General features: G+C 39.6%; 1 protein-coding gene across 1 annotated transcript in view; it reads right to left on the bottom strand.

Annotated features, from left to right (window-relative positions):
• Positions 1-4,617: 4,617 nt before the first annotated feature.
• The window catches only part of LOC113681379 (uncharacterized), a 30,987-nt gene continuing 16,965 nt past the window's right edge, over positions 4,618-18,639 (bottom strand). Inside the window, exons 18-29 of the mRNA XM_089183819.1 lie at positions 17,125-17,456; positions 16,252-16,390; positions 14,985-15,328; positions 14,538-14,679; positions 11,106-11,282; positions 10,128-10,313; positions 9,512-9,688; positions 8,740-8,928; positions 7,513-7,689; positions 5,843-6,136; positions 5,001-5,306; positions 4,618-4,754 (exon numbers count right to left, since the gene is read on the bottom strand). Of these exons, the coding sequence (XP_089039945.1) occupies positions 5,002-5,306; positions 5,843-6,136; positions 7,513-7,689; positions 8,740-8,928; positions 9,512-9,688; positions 10,128-10,313; positions 11,106-11,282; positions 14,538-14,679; positions 14,985-15,328; positions 16,252-16,390; positions 17,125-17,456 (2,462 nt within the window). The 3' untranslated portion in view covers positions 4,618-4,754; position 5,001. The remainder of the gene's footprint in view (positions 4,755-5,000; positions 5,307-5,842; positions 6,137-7,512; positions 7,690-8,739; positions 8,929-9,511; positions 9,689-10,127; positions 10,314-11,105; positions 11,283-14,537; positions 14,680-14,984; positions 15,329-16,251; positions 16,391-17,124; positions 17,457-18,639) is intronic.

Below are 18,639 nucleotides of genomic sequence, written 5' to 3'. Positions count from 1 at the left end.
AGATACTACACATAACAAATCGAACACAGAACAAACAGTGTGCAAGATACTTAACGTGACAAGTAAAACACAGAGATAATATGTGTAACAAACAGAACACAGAAAAAGTAGTGCACGAGATACTACACGTAACAAGTAGAACACAACATACAGTGCGCGAGATACAACACGTAACAAGTAGAACACAAAATAAAACAGTGAGTGAGATACTACACGTAACAAGTAGAACACAGATCAAAACAGTGTGCGAGATACTACGCGTAACAAGTAGAACACAGAACAAAACAGTGCGCGAGATACAACACGTAACAAGTAGTACACAGAGCAAAACAGTGCACGAGATACTACACGCAACAAGTAGAACACAGAACAAAACAGTGCACGAGATACTACACGTAACAAGTAGAACACAGAACAAAACAGTGCGCGGGATACTACACGTAACAAGTAGAACACAGAACAAAACAGTGCGCGAGATACTACATGTAAGAAAAAGGACACAGAGCGAACACAGAACAAAACAGTGCGCGAGATACTACACGTAACAAGTAGAACACAGAACAAAACAGTGCGCGAGGTACTACACGTAATAAGTGAAACACAGAAAAAAACAGTGCGTGAGATACTACACGTAACAAGTAGAACACAGAGCAAAACAATACGCCAGATACTACACGTAACAAGTAGAACAGAACAAACAGTGCGCGAGATTCTACACGTAACAAGTAGAACACAGAACAAAACAGTGCGTGAGATACTACTCGTAAGATGTAGAACACAGAACAAAACAGTGCACGAGATTCTACACGTAACAAATAGACCACACAACAAACAGTGCGCAAGATACTAAACATGACAAGTAAAACAGAACAAAACAGTACGCGAAATAACACGTGTAACAAGTAGAACACAGAAAAAGCAGCGCACGAGATACTACACGTAACAAGTAGGACACAGAGCAAACAGTGCGCGAGATACTACACGTAACAAGTAGGACACAGAACAAACAGTGCGCGAGATACTACACGTAACAAGTAGGACACAGAACAAAACAGTGCGCGAGATACTACACGTAACAAGTAGAACACAGAACAAAACAGTGCGCGAGATTCTACACGTAACAAGTAGAACACAGGACAAAACAGTGCACGAGATACTAGACGTAACAAGTAGAACAGAACAAACAGTGCGCGAGATACTACACGTAACAAGTAGAACACAGAACAAAGAGTGCGCGAGATATTACACGCAACAAGTAACACAAAACAAAGAGTGCGCGAGATACTACACGTAACAAGTAGAACACAGAACAAAACAGTGCGTGAGATACTACACGTAACAAGTAGAACAGAACAAACAGTGTGCGAGATTCGTATCGGTAATCTCATGATTTCGAGTGCAATTTGGAATAAATAAGCACGAGTAAATTTTTTCAAAGACTAACAAAATTGCACGAGCCCGCAGGGCGAGTGCAATTTGTGGTGTTTGAAAAATCAACCATTGCCTTTCTTTATTCCAAATTGCACGAGAAAAATCATGAGATTACGTGTTAATACATGGAAAAATACGAGATGGTCTATCATAATTAAACATAAGCAAAGCGCGCGCATCAAGTGCAAAAAATAATTTATTCAAACCGTGCGTTCGGTCAAAACAACTGCGTACGATCAAAACAATAATATGCAATGATATCTTCACATCTTTAAGGTGCAAAAAAATTCAAAGTCCGGCTAAACAGTTCAAGGGATTGTACAGTCTGTGTTCGAATCACTTTCGATGGAATCGTCCTTTCCGAGGTTAAACCTACACGTAGCAAGAAGAACACAGAGCAAAACAGTGCGCGAGATACTACACGTAACAAGTAGAACAGAACAGTGTGCGAGATTCTACACGTAACAAATAGAACATAGAACAAGACAGTGCGCGAGATACTGCACGTAACAAGTAGAACACAGAACAAAACAACGCGCGAGATCCTACACGCAACAAGTAGAAAACAGAACAAACAGTGCGCGAGATACTACACGTAACAAGTAGAATACAGTAAAAAACAGTACGCGAGATACTACACGTAACAAGTAGATCAGAACAAACAGTGCGCGAGATACTACACGTAACAAGTAGAACAGAACAAACAGTGCGTGAGATTCTGCACGTAACAAGTAGAACAGAACAAACAGTGCACGAGATACTACACGTAACAAGTAGAACAGAACAAACTGCGTGAGATACTACACGTAACAAGTAGAACAGAACAAACAGTGCGCGAGATACTACACGTAACAAGTAGAACAGAACAAACAGTGCGTGAGATACTACACGTAACAAGTAGAACAGAACAAACAGTGCGCGAGATACTACACGTAACAAGTAGAACAAAACAAAGAGTGCGCGAGATACTACACGTAACAAGTAGAACACAAAACAACAGTGCGCGAGATACTACACGTAACAAGTATAACATAGAACAAAACAGTGCGCGAGATACTAAACGTAACAAGTAGAACAGAACAAACAGTGCACGAGATACTACACGTAACAGGTAGAACACAGAACAAAATAGTGCGCTAGATACTACACGTGACAAGTAGAATACAGTACAAAACAGTACGCGAGATACTACACGTAACAAGTAGATAAGAACAAACAGTGCGCGAGATACTACACGTAACAAGTAGAACACAGAATAAAACAGTGCGTGAGATAATACACGTAACAAGTAGAACACAGAGCAAAACAGTGCACGAGATACAACACGTATCAAGTAGAACACAGAGCAAAACAGTGTGCGAGATACTACATGTAACAAGTAGTACACAGTGCAAAACAGTGCGCGAGATACTACCCGTAACAAGTAGAACAGAACAAACAGTGTGCGAGATACTACACGTAACAAGTAGAACAAAACAAAGAGTGCGCGAGATATTACACGTAACAAGTAAAACACAGAACAAAACAGTGCGTGAGATAATACACGTAACAAGTAGAACACAGAGAAAAACAGTGCGCGAGATAATACACGTAACAAGTAGAACACAGAGCAAAACAGTGCACGAGATACTACACGTATCAAGTAGAACACAGAGCAAAACAGTGCGCGAGATAATGCACGTAACAAGTAGAACACAGAGCAAAACAGTGCACGAGATACAACACGTATCAAGTAGAACACAGAGCAAAACAGTGTGCGAGATACTATACGTAACAAGTAGAACACAGAACAAAACAGTGCGCAAGATACTACACGTAACAAGTAGAACACAGAAGAAACAGTGCGCGCGATACTACACGTAACAAGTAGAACACAGAACAAAACACTGCGCGAGATACAACACGTAACAAGTAGAACACAGAACAAACAGTGCGCGAGATACTACATGTAAGAAAAAGAACACAGAGGAAACAGAAAACAGTGCGCGAGATACTACACGTAACAAATAGAACACAGAACAAACAGTGTGCAAGATGCTAAACGTGACAAGTAAAACACAGAGCAAAACAGTACGTGAGATAATACGTGTAACAAATAGAACACAGAAAAAGCAGTGCATGAGATACTACACGTAACAAGTATGACACAACATACAGTGCGCGAGATACAAAACGTAACAAGTAGAGCACAGAACAAAACAGTGCACGAGATACTACACGTAACAAGTAGAACACAGAGCAAAATAGTGCACGAGATACTACACGTAACAAGTAGAACAGAACAAAACAGTGCGCGAGATACTACACGTAACAAGTAGAACACAGAGCAAAACACTGCGCGAGATATGCACGTAACAAGTAGAAAACAAAACATACAGTACGCGAGATACTACACGTAACAAATAGAATACAGAATCTACAGTGCGTGAGATACTACACGTAACAAGCAGAATACAAAACATACAGTGCGCGAGATACTACACGTAACAAATACAACACAGAACAAACAGTGCGCGACATACTACACGTAATAGCTAGATCACAGAACAAAACAGTGCGCGAGATACTACACTTAGAAAATACAACACAGAACAAACAGTATGCAAGATGCTACACGTTACAAAAAGAACACAGAAAATGCAGTGTGCGAGATACTACACGTTACAAAAAGAACACAGAACATACAGTGCGTGAAATACTACACGTAACAAATAGAACACAGGTTATACAGTGTGCGAGATACTACACGTAACAAATAGAACATCGAACAAACAGCGCGAGAGATACCACACGAAACAAATAGAACCCAGAACATACAGTGCGTGAGATACTGCACGTAACAAATAGAACACCGAACAAACAGCGTGAGAGATACTACACGTAACAAATAGAACGCTAAAGAAGCAATACGAGAGATTCTACAGCTAACAAGTAAAACAAACCTAAAAGCCGCTGTGGAACCGTCGCATGTGACAGAACAACACAACTGAAGCGTAGGAGACTATAGGTGGGGCAGTTAATCGGGCTGCTTTACAATCCAAACAAAAAGAAGCGGGGCGGGGGGAGGGGGCGGTGTACTTCTTTCCCCCTGTCTTTGCCGCATTCTTGAAAGATGTACATTTGGGAAAGTATATTTTTTAAGAGAACTTTACCGTAAAGCTAAATATCAGATAATAAACTCGCACAGAGGTTTTAATGTTCCTTCTTTATTCCCAACAGACTAATACCCACGTGCTTATATTTCAATCTTAATAATAGATATTCATTTTCCGTGATTTTAGAAAGCCATTTCACATCTGGTTCGGATAATAACACTCTGACATCTGTAAAAAACGTATGAATAGAAATAAATTGATATTTGCATGATGAAATTGAATTCAAAAAGTATTCAAACAACAAGAAATGTAATTGAGCTTAAAAACTATGAGAAATTTCCAATTTATTGTTGTGCGTAATCGGGGACTGTGTTTGAAAAAACTCGCGCAGCACTTTAAAACAGATGGAAGACTGAATCCAAGTGCACGCTGGTCACTCATCTTTGAAGGGGAAAAAAAAAAGGAGAAACATACCTTATCCTTGCAGCTGATAAACGAAGATATCAGCGTTAATCTCGGCTCCAACACCGTTCCCAGTCTTCTTCGAGATTGTACACGCATTAGATTTTCCGTAGTCGTCATATACCGAAGCTGCATTGTCAGCAGACCAACATCCTTTATCGTCGATACCAAAGGTTTTGTAGCCAAACTTCTCGGCCTTCTCTTGGCAGTACTCAACCATAGCTTCAGTACCGGACACGCTCCCGACATTTTTGTCGAAAGCTTGGGGCAAAATTGCAGCGGCACTGTTTAAAAAGCAGTCCACTGCCTTAAATTCACCTGTTTTTAAAAGAAACGTGTTTAAAAGCGTTCTTTTATTAAAATATAAACTTAACATAAAATTATAGAAGATTTCACACGCAAGCTTCCTGGCGAAAAATGAGGCATGCTCTCGCGCTATGTTCGCTTTCGTTAATTTCAAAGAAATATTATGATATTCTGTGACGAAACCAGTGTGAAACTATTACGAACCAAAATTGAGGTGAGAACTTGAACTTTCATGATCATTTTGTTATGAGTGGAAATGTCACTGTGAAGTCGATTTAACTACATGGGAGTCAAAGGTTTCCTGCAATTTGACTTTCAGGTATACACGCAGTTTTAAAAATGTTTTCGCGATTATAGCTCCCCCCCCCCTCCAAAAAAAAAAAAGAAAGAAAGAAATTCTGCATACGCAAACTCATCTCACATGTCGGTGCTGTGCGAAAAAAAGCTGAACAGACACAAGGCAAATTGGGATCCACTTGTTGTGTGACACTCCCGTCGTTTGTGTATATCACTATTCACATACGAACAGGTTCGTTATGATCCTTTACCTTTGCCATCCATGCGATACACGAACACTGTGAGGGACTCTGTAAAGCCAGTACCATAGTCTTTCTTTTTCTTACATAGTCCCGATTTTCCAATCTTATCGTAGGATTTCTCTGGGTTATCACTTGTCCAGCATCTTTTGTCATCCATACCAAACAATTTGATTCCTTGAGCCTTAGCCTCTTTTACACATGCGTCGAATCTCTTGCCAATTTGAGAGATGCTTCCTGCTCTTAAGAAATACTTATCGAGTGCTTTAGCTTTCATAATATAGCAGCCCATTGGCTTCCAGGCAGCTGTTGATCAAAAAACAAAGTTAAATCGCTCGAGACTTTCCCTATTCCATTACTCAGCTCAAAATGTAAAAACCTATCGGTGAATTAAATTAATTTCTCAGAAACCATGCCAGGAAACTAATTCTCCAATCAGTACGCTATTTATGTGATGTTAATTGTGGCGTCTGTGCGCATAAAATACCTCTTAATTACCGAGTGCTAGGTCCGTACTGTACGTTACGGGCCAAGTTTTGTCCGCTCGGTTTTGTGGCCCAAGCCTAAAGCACGCAGGCCATAAATCCGAGTAGAAAAAGCAAGGTTTTGTAACTTAATTACGGACTGGGTAAACAAGGTTAGAAAGATATTTATTATATCTCTTGGTTCAAATAGAGGGGGAAGATTTCTATTCAAACAAACTTTTGAAATTAGCAGGCGATACAGAGAAGAACTTCCTGCTTAGTTTACTAATCATAGCGCACGTACCAACTGAGAGATATAACTAAGCTTGATATCAACTAATGATTTGTTTCACGTTTTTATTTGACTGGTCGAGAGTGGGAACATAAGTTTTTCTATCCCAATCAGAGAGCGCATCCTTGTGTCGAAAAACCAACATAATCCTACATCGCTCTCGCAATTTGATTCAGCATTTCTCAAATCACAACACTGAAAAATAATTACTTCCCGTCGATCGTCGTGTGTATAAAAATGATTTGTCAGTATTGTAACACATGAACCTTCATTTTGATTGAAGATGCAAACTCAAATCGTAAACATGGAGCGCTTTTCGATTGTGTCGTAAAACTAAAATCAAAGTAATCACAACAACAACCAATCAGAAGAAAGGAAAATGGCTATAAGAGCCAATGAGAAATCAAAGTAGACGCAGCCAAACTGCCTAAAGCGCGGGAAAATGCGGGTGACCAAGTCGTGATTGTTTTAGTTTTGCATCCGACTGGTTGAGAGAAAGGCGTGAATTTCTGGACCAATCATAGAGCGGAGCAAAAACAAAGCGATCACGGGTCACTTTAGACACTCAATTAAAAATTTCCCTAAATCAGCCAATTAGCGACCAATTCGTCCCCAGCTGGAGAATTCTGAGTTTTTACCAATCAGTTTTATCCTTTCTGCGTTACGATAAGGTTCGAAAATCTTGAAATTTTAACCCTAAATTCCAGGGTCAATGAAACCCTTCTCCAATCTTCTTTATCGCTAATTATCCTATCCCTTTCTTGGTTTATTATGGACTCTTCTCCTTCCTCTTTCATACCGAGCTAATATTTTGTACCCCTATATTTCGATGGTAGTCCTGCATGTTGTAAAAAAAGAAAAACTCAAAACATGTTGGTGGAACTCCTCTGAGTTTTCATAAGTATGCCATAAAAGAGTCTACTTACGTCCACAAGGATTTGTGTTGCATTCCTGAGTTTCTTTACTTGGTCCAAGGACATTACATTTCTTTCCTCCTTTTGACGGCTTCGGTTTGTTGCATTTTCGCTTTCTTGTTTGTTGTCCTCCGCCACAAGTTTTGCTGCATTTACCCCACTTGCCCCATTTACCGTAACCACCGTCAACTGCACATAAACAAATAGTTATGTTAATCATTGCACTTGTCCAGGAAAATATTTCCGGCTTGCCAGGAGCATAATGACCCTGTAAATTGCCCTTACAGTTACAACTGTTCAAATCACTTACATTAGCAAATTTCTTTCTAGGATAACTTTTCTACGACAAGCTAAGTCTCTTTGTTTAAAAGTTGGAACGTCAGCTTATGAAAAGAGCGACTAATCAGGAAAACCTGGCCAATGGAGATCTACATGGCTTTTTTACATTCACGAAGAGTTTTTGTTTTAACAACAAGCATTACTAAAGTTAAGTTTAAATTTTTTTGGGAGGAAAGTATCTCTTGTAATCAGACTGAATTCCTTTTTTGCTATGCCGGAAGTTGAAGTAACTTTAATATTCTGCAATCCTAGATTACAAACAGGAATCCACGCGTGGCCATGAAATGACCTCTTTTTTATCGATTTGCCCTTCTTGACTGTCAGTATCAACGAAGTAACCGCAGAAAACACGAATGAGTGAAATAGCTTGCAAAATGAGACCGGAACCCCTACTCTGCTTTCATCAGTAATACTTTGAACAATAAATTGCGTACAGCGTTTTGCAAAAATCAGATATGTGCAGGGCGTTAAGAGCTAGTTACTCTGAAAAAATGCGTGCCATCGATTTGGAACTATCAATTGATTAAAACCACAGCATTTAGAAACATAAAAGAGGGGTAACTTAAAAGGTAAAAAAGAAGGACATTTTCCCAACTACATTGTCTGGTGCTTTATCATTCATGTATCATTTTACCAAATAAAGCCATGATAACGTGCAAAATATGCCACGGTATTACTTTAAACAGCAGGGCAAAAATACGGCGCAACAAAATGGCCGCACTGAAAAATCCAAACCTTTTTTCGTTTTTTTGAGCGTGAATTTTAGAGAAACAAAATTTAATCGCGATAGAATTTGTTGCCCTCCACTGTGAAGTACTACGTTCGTGTCTCTGATTTGACAAACGATGTATTTTCGCAGTCTTTTGTTCAGCACGCGTGAAATAAAGTGTGTATACTTACCGGGGCATTTGGAGACTTTCGGTTTGCACTCCTCCGTCTCAGTGTCCTTTCCAAGTCTAGAGCAGTCTTTACCGCCATTCGCAGGTTTTGGACTGTCGCACAGCCTGTCACGTCTTCTTGTGCCTTTCTTGCTTCCGCAAGTAACTGAACACTCGCTCCACTTTCCCCATTGGCCGTATCCACCATCAACTGCAAAATACACACAGCAGGTTTTTAATCATGCACAATAGAGCAGTTTTCAATGGGGTTTCATAATACCAAACCCAAAACAATCACAACAACCAATCATAGGAAGGGAAATGTCACCAGGTGCCAATGAGAACTCGAAGTAAAAGCAGTCCAACCGCCTGAAGCACGGGAAAACGCGTGCGACCAAGTCACGACTGGTTTTAATTTTAAATCTGATTGGTTGAGAAAGTGGCGTGATTTTTGTGGACCAATTACATAACGAAGTAAAGCAAAACAAAGCAATCTCAGATTTTTTTCGTCACTTGATTTAAATGAATTGCTCTTTTTAGCGATGTAATAATGCTAGACCAAAGAAATCAATAGATTTTTGCTGCATTACTGTAATATAAGGCACGAGGACAGATAAGCTACGATCAATCACATATCTATATCTGAGAAACCCAATCCTATAGAAGGGTTATAGTGTGCCTCTGCGATCCGGTGTGTTCCATTCAACGTCCCTACCCCCTCCACTGTAAAAGACAAAGAAAATGATGATGTCAGAAAGATAATAATCACAACGGGGGCAAATATGAATACGTACTGGGGCATGGAGCAGTACCACATTCCTGAGTCTCACTTGACGGTCCAAGACCTGAACAGTCTCTTCCCCCATTCAATGGCATAGGGTTGGTACACTGTCGATGGCGGTTGCGTCTTCCTCCACCGCATGTCAAGGAGCAATCTGACCACTGCTCCCATTGGGTGTAACCTCCGTCAACTTTAAAATAACAATAAGATCAAACGGAGTGCATGCTGTTAGAAGTTTTCTCTTTTGTACATCCTGTATTTTCAGCTTGGAGAATCTTAGGTCAGATACGGTTCTTTTAATTGTGTTTTTTGTTTGACTGTCTTTTTCTACCTCATTGAAATTTACTAATGAAAATTACTTACCACTTTAACCTAACCCGTGTCAATAAATTTGTTGTCTTAGTAATGGCCGATGGTTACCAGCAAAAAAAAAAAAAAGGTCTACTTCTTCCGGGCATCGATAAAAGCATAGGCCCATAATTTTAAACTCAAAATATCCTAGAGACCGCTACACGAAGTAAAAAAGAGAATTGCGGTTCATCCTCCTTGCACCGGAAGCTGGAGCTCACTTACCATTACGTCACTGACACTTTCTTTGCATTGTAAATAAAGATTAACTTAAATTCTACCTGGTTTACCAGGGCATTGCCCTTCGTTACAACTTCTTGTAGAAGAACTTGGTCCTAGTCCACTGCAGTCTTTTCCACCGTACTGTGGTGGGGGATTAGTGCATGTCCGCTCACGTGTCTGTTCCCCACCTCCACAAGTCTTTGAACAATCACCATATGCTGTCCAAGCAGAGTAGCCGCCATTGACTGCAAATATATCACGGAGACTTCAACATGGCAATTCAGCTTCGTTAAGACTCACTAGGGGTTTAAAAAACCTTTCACTCGGAATTCTGACATTCTCAGTCTCGTTTTTAAGCGCATGGACCAAGACCTTTTTACCCAGCGGTTTTCTCTCTGCGGCAGACTCATTCACTCACGTGTACCAGAGCCAAAAAAGAAGAGCTCAGATAAGTCATTTAGAAACACAGTTTCTGATCTTTTGGACTTGCGCATCTCTGAGAATGACAGGTTAAAACGTTTTACCATATGTAAAAACGCTTTTTTCGTTTCGGATCTTTTTGGTGAATTGGTGTGAAAGCTGCTTAAACGTAGCGTAGAAAGGGTAAGTACACCTCTATAGTAAAAAATACTTAATAAGTCTTAGAGTAAAAGTATGAAGCTTTTGTTCAGTCAAAGGTCTGAAATTTTCACCATCTTGGTTTTCGAAATGCCAGTCAAAGATAGTTTCTTCAAGATGAAAAAGCTGAGCATAGTCGGAGAGGGTGGTATGGAGAGAAGGGATAGAAAAGAAGAAAGGAAAACGTTGTATAGTGGAGAGAGGTCTAAAGAGAATCGCTGAACGAAGGGTCTGTAAAGGTTGAAAGGGAGAAGGGCGAGATGAAGGAAAGAGAATGATGAGGGAGAAGGAGGAGGGACAGACAGGAAGAAAGAAGTGCCGGGAGGCGGAGAAGGAGAAAGTGGGAGAGGGCGTAGAGGCTATAGAGGCGAAAAAGGAAAACAAAAACAGAACGATTTTTGTTGTTCTTGTAATCATACCTGGGCAGCCTCCAGCATCGCATTCTTCAGTCTCTTTGTCAGGTCCTAGGCTTGAGCAGTCCTTTCCACCGGCGCTCGGAGGAGGACTGGTACAAGTGCGAGTGCGGGTGTGACTACCCTTTCCACAGGTTTCGGAACACCGAGACCAAGCTCCCCAATTTGAATAGCCACCGTCGTCTAAAGAGAAAACCAAAATTTTGCCTCTTGCTCTCAAGTTCTCAATTTTATCATTTTTTGTTGCTATAGTCCTATCAATACAATACAATACAATATTTATTTGCCATATACGACATTTACACATGGAAAAAAAAAATGAAGAAAATTGATGACAGAAAATAAATGGCGAGAAAACCTGAAAGAAACCACGAGGCTTATAACAAGTCAGGTTTTCTCACTTAAAATAACTAATCTTATATTAGAATTACAATATGGACTTATGGTAATTAACTTTGACCGCGCACACGTACACACACACACACACGCACACACATATTAAGTAAGTTAGTTAAGAATTACTGCCTTACAGAAGCTAATACTTAGAGAGAAGAAATTCCTTAAGCTTTCTTTTAAAAGAAGCGGAGGAGGGAGAACTAGTTATGTCAGAATTTAACGAATTATAAAAGTTTGGACCTTGAAAGTAAATTGAAAACTTCCTAGTGTTCGTTCTGCACAGTGGCAAACGGAAGGACTGAGCATTCCTAGTATTATAATTGTGAATTTGACTATTCAGTAAAAAAAAGTTATTGAATTTGGAAGGGAGTGTAGAGTTCTCGAATGAAAACATAAAAGTACCTAATTGAAACGAATGGATATCATGAAATTTTAAGAGTTTAAGTTCCTTTAAAATAGGGCCAGTATGGGCAATGTATGTAGAATTGCTTACTATTCTTAACGCACGTTTCTGTAAGGTTACAATTCTTTGAAGGTTTGACTTATAGGTACCAGCCCAAGCTAAATTGCAATAATACAAATATGGAAGGATCATAGAATTGTATAAAGTACGAAGGGAGTGAGTAGAGAGAAAAAACCTAGATTTATGAATAATACCTATAGATTTGGATAATTTATTTGCTGTTAAGGATATATGCGATTTCCAGGTCAAATTGTCATCTAATAAAACACCCAAAAACATGGTCTCAGAAACACGAAGAATAGGCTGCTCATTTATGAAAACTTGAAATTCAAAGGATTGCTTCTTTTGCCAAGGCTTGAATACCATAAAATTAGTCTTGGCTAAATTCAAGGAGAGCCGGTTTGCTGCAAACCAGGTTGACAATTTGTTTAATTCTCTATTTAATGTGTTAATTAGGTAAACAGGGTCATTATGGGAGATAAATAAGTTTGTATCATCAGCAAACAAGATTGCATCAAGCAGGGAAGCATTGTTCAAATCATTAACATACAGGATAAAAAATAAGGGACCAAGAATAGAACCTTGAGGCACCCCACAGGGAATCCCCTGTGGGGCAGATCTAACGTTATTAAATTCGACAAATTGTGTCCTCTCAGAAAGATAACTTTTGACCCATTCTAGTGCCAGACCACGGATCCCATAATGATTGAGTTTTTCAAAAAGAATGTCGTGATTTACCGTATCGAATGCTTTCGAAAGATCTAGGAATACTCCAATGGCATGTTCTTTTCTATCAAATGCAGAAGAAATTTTGTCACACAAATCGATAAGCGCAAGGCTAGGAGAGCGATTTTTTCTAAAGCCATATTGATTATCACATAAGACATCGGAGTCATTGAGATAATTCATAATACGGTTGTAAATTATTCGTTCCAAAAACTTTGAAAAGCACGGTAGAACAGAAATAGGTCTGTAGTTGCTGAAGAGAGCTTTGTCACCTGATTTAAAAATAGGTATGACACGAGCAATTTTCAAATCATCCGGAACGATACCATGAGTAATGGAGAGATTTACAATGTGTGTTAATGGAGAGGAAACGCTGCATATAGATCGCTTTATGATAGACATAGGGATATTGTCATACCCAGCCGATTTTCCCGCCGGAAACGTAGATGCGATATCTATAATCTCCTCCTGAGTTGCTAAATTTAGGAACATTGACTGAGGGAAATGACCAGGAAGAAAATTCTTATACGAGGTCGTAGATTGAATTCGTTTAGCGAGGTTTGGTCCAATATTGCTGAAGTAGTGACAAAATCGATTAGCAATCTCCATTGGGTCAGAAATATCTTGATCATCAACCTTAAACACAGAGTTGGGTTTAGGTCTCAATTTCTTGCTGTTTAGTACCTCATTAAGCAGACGCCAAGTGGCTCTTATATTGGATTTTGACTCGCTTAGCCTCTTATCATAATATAAACGTTTCGCGATTCGTAGGGAGTGATTCAGTTTGTTCTTATAAGTTTTATATTTCGCTTCGTTCCAGAGAGAGGGGTTTGAAATATACTGCTTGTATAGTTTGTTTTTCTGCTTGACAGATTTAAGTAAGCCCTGGGATATCCACGGTTTCCTAAAGTGAAGGCGACGCTTCAGTTTCTTCAAAGGAAAATGTGTTTCGTAAGCTTTAGTGTATCGCTCAAGAAATTTGCTGTAGCAGATTTTAGGATCATTATACCCGTCTATATTGAGCCAATCAATACAATCTAATTCCTCTAGGAAGTTGGAAATGTTTAGCTCGCTTTTGTCACGGACAAATATGTTCTCTTGGTGTTCGCGGGTACACTTATGATCGAAGCAAATGGAAAAGATAGGCAGATGGTCCGAAATATCCGTTATTAATAGTCCAGACTTCAAATAACTGTGCTCGACATGGTTAGAAAAAATGTTGTCAATCAGAGTTGCAGTGCTTCAGTTGATTCTGATACTGCATCAATTTCCTTCCTGCTGCCACAACAGTTACCACTTGCCATTGCTACCACTACAACCTTAAATTTGACACTCTAGGCTGAATACTACAAGCGCTGTGATTGAACGTTGGCAATAACTACTGAATCACTTTATGGACGCATGGCTGACATCGTACAAAAATGTTTCCTTTGCTTTACGTAGCCCACAATGATTGAAATTTTTGAGAATTTTGTCTGTATTGAGAAAGTGAAATCTTTAACCCGATTTAGCAATAGCTTTTCATTTCCACATTTTATTCGTACCAAATTTTGACGTAATCAGTGGTCTATTTTTTGAGCAGACATACGGTAACGTGAATTGTATTTGTTCGATATTCCATAGAGAGTTATGTGAATAAGGGCTAAGTGAAGCTAATTAATCCGTAAAGAAAATGCCGACAAAGCATTCATCTTTCACGTAATAGAATGTGTACGATTCGATGATTTGAAAAAATTGGCGTGCAAAACTTCCAACGTGATACGCAATAAGTGTCAAACATAGATACTCTGAATTGTCTATAAACAATTACTAGCTTAGTTTAAAATCATATGATCAATATAAACGGATCGTACTTGACTTGCAACCATAAAACTCGAGCCTCATCGCAATGTAGGTTTGCCATTTCTCTGGAATGATCCTCAAATATCGTGCCCTGATAGGTGGGTCCAATTCGTGGCCAACAACGGTATAACGATCGCTATTTGCCTGAAATGTCTTATCACATAAAAAGAAAAAGAAAAAAGATATTCGAGAGAGATCAATCCACAACCAAAGCGTTCTCGTAGAGGGCTTGGTCTCTGTCTCACATTTACAGAATGCGTACTTTTTCATCTATCCGCGATATAAAGACTTGAATCTTCACCAATTTTGCCCTTGTACATTCTGTGGCCTCAACATACAATATTTATTAATTCATTTAACGGCCCTCATCACTGAACAGCTGGGCAATGAATTAGCGACAAATATCAAGCTATAGATGATAAACAGTTTTTTACAATCCCTCGATGGGAACAACAAACCTTTGTGTGTCCTTCGGGTTGGTACTGCGTAAAGTAAGACCCATCATCGCTGTATCTAAGTGTGTATTCCTTCACCCACTGCGAGCCATCTTGTCGACCCTGGGTGTCAATCCGTGTAATTGTTGTCTCGACCCCAAAGTCAACCTGAAACCATTGGTTGAGGTCTTGCGTTTTTGCAATCCAGGATCCACCGCGACCACTGGCAGCCGTTTGATGTAGTCTGGCCATTCCAGGCGCATAAGTGGCACTCAGCATCGACGAAGCTGTCAATACTGAATCTGGCAACCTACCATTTTGCATACCGAGTTGCATGTGACAGGTGGGCGTTTCCGGAATTTTAAACCCTGTAGAGAAAAGGTAGATTTTTCATATTTGGCGCTCTTTAGAGGGATTGACAAAAAACCAAAACCAAGGTAATCACCGTAGCTAATGGGAGCAGTTAAGAAGATCGTTAGGGAGAAAAGAGAACAAAAATGTAAAACAAGAAAACTGTCTGAAGTTCGGGCTGACGCATGATTGGTTGTGCATTCCATACCAATCACAGAGAGAGGTTAAAGCAAAACGAATGCCATTCTAAAATTGCAATCCCACACTCCTGTCGACACCCAGTTAAAAGCAACTCTAGTATAAGTATTCATACACTTTCAAGGAAAACATATTTGTGTAACAAGTTCCTCACAAGACGCACAACATCACCTTAAGGCGGGGCTACTCATTTATCACCTGGAGGGTCGGAGAGTATGGGGTGGGGGGGACCCCACTTGGTTTTGAAGGGGAGCAGATGGGGAATCAATCATCGCTATCAGAGTATAAATGGGCGACTCTAGAAGATTGACCGCCAGTTAACTGCCAATGAGGGGAGATCATAGAGTCTTGATGCAGGGGGGGGGGGAGGGGTGGGAGAGGCTTAAGTAATTTTCTAATAGAGTTAACGTCACAAGCTCGCGATCGACCCGCAGCCATGTTTAATTTGGAGTTAAAGTGGGCGGTAGGGGGAGGGGGAGGGGAAAGAGGAGAAGACTAATTTCTATTGCCCTACCTACCCCTTCCCTCCCTTTTTTTACCGTAGCTCACCCCCTTGGAACAAATCTCTTTCTCTCCCCAGCCTTTCGCAGCTGTAAAAATCAAAGATGGCAACTTCGTTTTCACCAAGCAAATACTGAACACTCGCTCACCAAAATTACACCTGTTCGGTAGGCTAAGTGAAAGTAGAAGCGTTTGTAAATGTTAGTGCCTTGGTAATGCAAAGTGTTTCGCGAACACGTACCTTCTGTGCAACCGTAGAGTTCGAATCGTAGAGCCTTGTAGCCATAATACTCTTTAGGGTGGAGCCGTATGTAGCGCGCGATTATGGGCGGGTTGAAGATATGTCCAACAGTCTTGGTGTCTTTATTGGCAGGAATAAGCTAGAATAAGGCATGGAAAAAAACGGAAAGTACATAAGATAAAGAGATTGCCAAATAAACACTCTGGTAGCCAATGGTATCACAGCATAAATGTTCAACCACAGGTAGCCCAAGCTCGCATAATGAGCCTTTGATTCGTCAACATGTAAACATGTTTGCGCTACACAATTAACTAAATAAAAGGATTTGTACGAAAAAAAAAATAGAAGGATTGCATTACCAACCTTAAAATCTAAACTAGTCTTGAGAAAAAAAGAATTGTGCAACTTAAACATATCTGCATATTTACGAAGTCTCGTTTGCGAGCTTGGACTACTTGTGGTGCAACCAGATCTAGCTGGACTAGGATTATGGAAATTTTCTGGGGTTGATTTTTCAATGTCGAAAAGTCATTAACGGCTAGTCATTCACATCATTCCTTTAAAAAAACAACAACAAAAAAAGGACTAACATATTGTCTCACTCAAGCCTCATCAAGCGACCATTTTCATGAAAAAAACGTTCACTCTATTTCTTTTAACTCAGGGCGGATGTCTCCCATAAAACCGTTCATGGATCACGCTTTTTAGGTGTCAAAGTTTTTGCAATCGGATGTAACACCAGGGTCAATCATTATATTTTACTTAAATCGTTCATGATATTTTCGTCAACAGCAAAACCTTTCCATGCTTTCACTGTTGATAATGAACCTGGACCACATACGACTTAACGTAAGTTCTTATCAGACAATTTACCTGATTCTCTTTGTAGGCGAGGTAAGGGCCGCCTTCAACACTATACGTTACGTAGTAGTTTTTGGTGTAATGTCCCACGTTGTACCGTCCCTGAGTGGCAATACGAGTTATCTTCGTGATTTCTCCGAGATCAACTTGAATAAACTGACCGTCATCGTGCGACTTTGGAAACCAAGCTGCATGGACATTTGAGGGCAATGTATTGTCGAGTCTGGCGTACTGTGGGAGATATGAATCACTGTAGCTAGAGGTGGCCGTGATAGCGCTGTTGGGTATCTTGCCGCTTTTCATTCCAAGTTCTGACTGACATTCCAGCTTGGGTGGTACAAATCCTGCAGAAAGAAAATTATTTTAGCTAATCTTCTCAGAAGTAAAGGGGTTGAGATCTACAAACGTCCTGACGTCTCTATTTCCGTTTGACATGCAGTAAAAAGGAACCATTTTAAAAACAGGAGGATTTCAATTCAAATGGTGTGCGCGTCGTTTTCCATTAATCAAAGTGCTCTGTGAGCAAACTCGTGAATTGACACATAATTTTTTAGATTATGTTTAATGTTATCTGGTTTAGGGAATTTTGTGGTTGATTGTCATATCTAGAGTACGAGCAGTAGTTCAGTGTTCGCTAATGTAGCAAAGAAACAAAGTAACGTTGGGATAAGAAGGCATTACCATTGAAATGATCATGCTATTACATTTGACAAGGTGGATGATGTCGTGTGTTTTAAACGTCTATCATTTTTGTTTCTGGTTTAAGAGAAAAGGTTGGAAGTAAATGTGGGTGAAAAGTGAGATTTACTGTCTTTCGTTGTAAATATTAGAAAATCAAGGCAATTCTGTCTTAATGAAAACATTAACGATTCCCTCTTTATCAAAAGAGACAAACGGGAACGAGTTTTGAGTGATATAACTAAGCTAAGCCTGCCACCGTCATTTTGGATCTCCGCCTGGGTAGATTTAAGTCACGTGCTAGGCAACGTGTAATCAATAACAAGATAGAATTTCATTTCAGGCCTATTTACCAATTTTGTGGTGTGTAACTTTCGTATTTTAGTACGTTGTATGAATGTTGAATCTTCAAATTGTCTTGAAACTTAAAAGAAAATTGTTCTTTTAAAATTCACTGAAAATCGGTAGCTAAAACTGTTTGTTTAGGTGTTATTTGATTTTCGTGTTAACTTGTTATTTCGTCAGTCGCCGGCATCTTTTGTTGCTTCACACAGGAAAAACACACGCGACGAAACGTAATGATCAATTTTGTCCTCAATCTCACGCTATAACAGAAAAAGCTTTTGAACATCTGTAAACTCCGAGCACTTCGCAGTAAGTGATATTTTCAATGAATCTTCGGATTGTTTTCAAGTTCAAGGATTGTAAATTACAATTTTATGAAAAATGAAGGTTGTTCTGTTATTTCAGTGTGAATCCTTGCATGCCTGCCAGTCGCTGGCGCCGCTTGTTGAAACTAAAACGTAAAAAAAAAAACTCTTTAAAGATTATGATTGGCTTCTTTTTCAC

This window comes from Pocillopora damicornis, chromosome 10, assembly GCF_964200805.1.
Source record: "Pocillopora damicornis chromosome 10, jaPocDami1.2, whole genome shotgun sequence".
In the NCBI taxonomy this organism is placed as follows: Eukaryota; Metazoa; Cnidaria; class Anthozoa; order Scleractinia; family Pocilloporidae; genus Pocillopora; species Pocillopora damicornis.
This window is presented reverse-complemented; position numbering and strand designations above follow the sequence as displayed.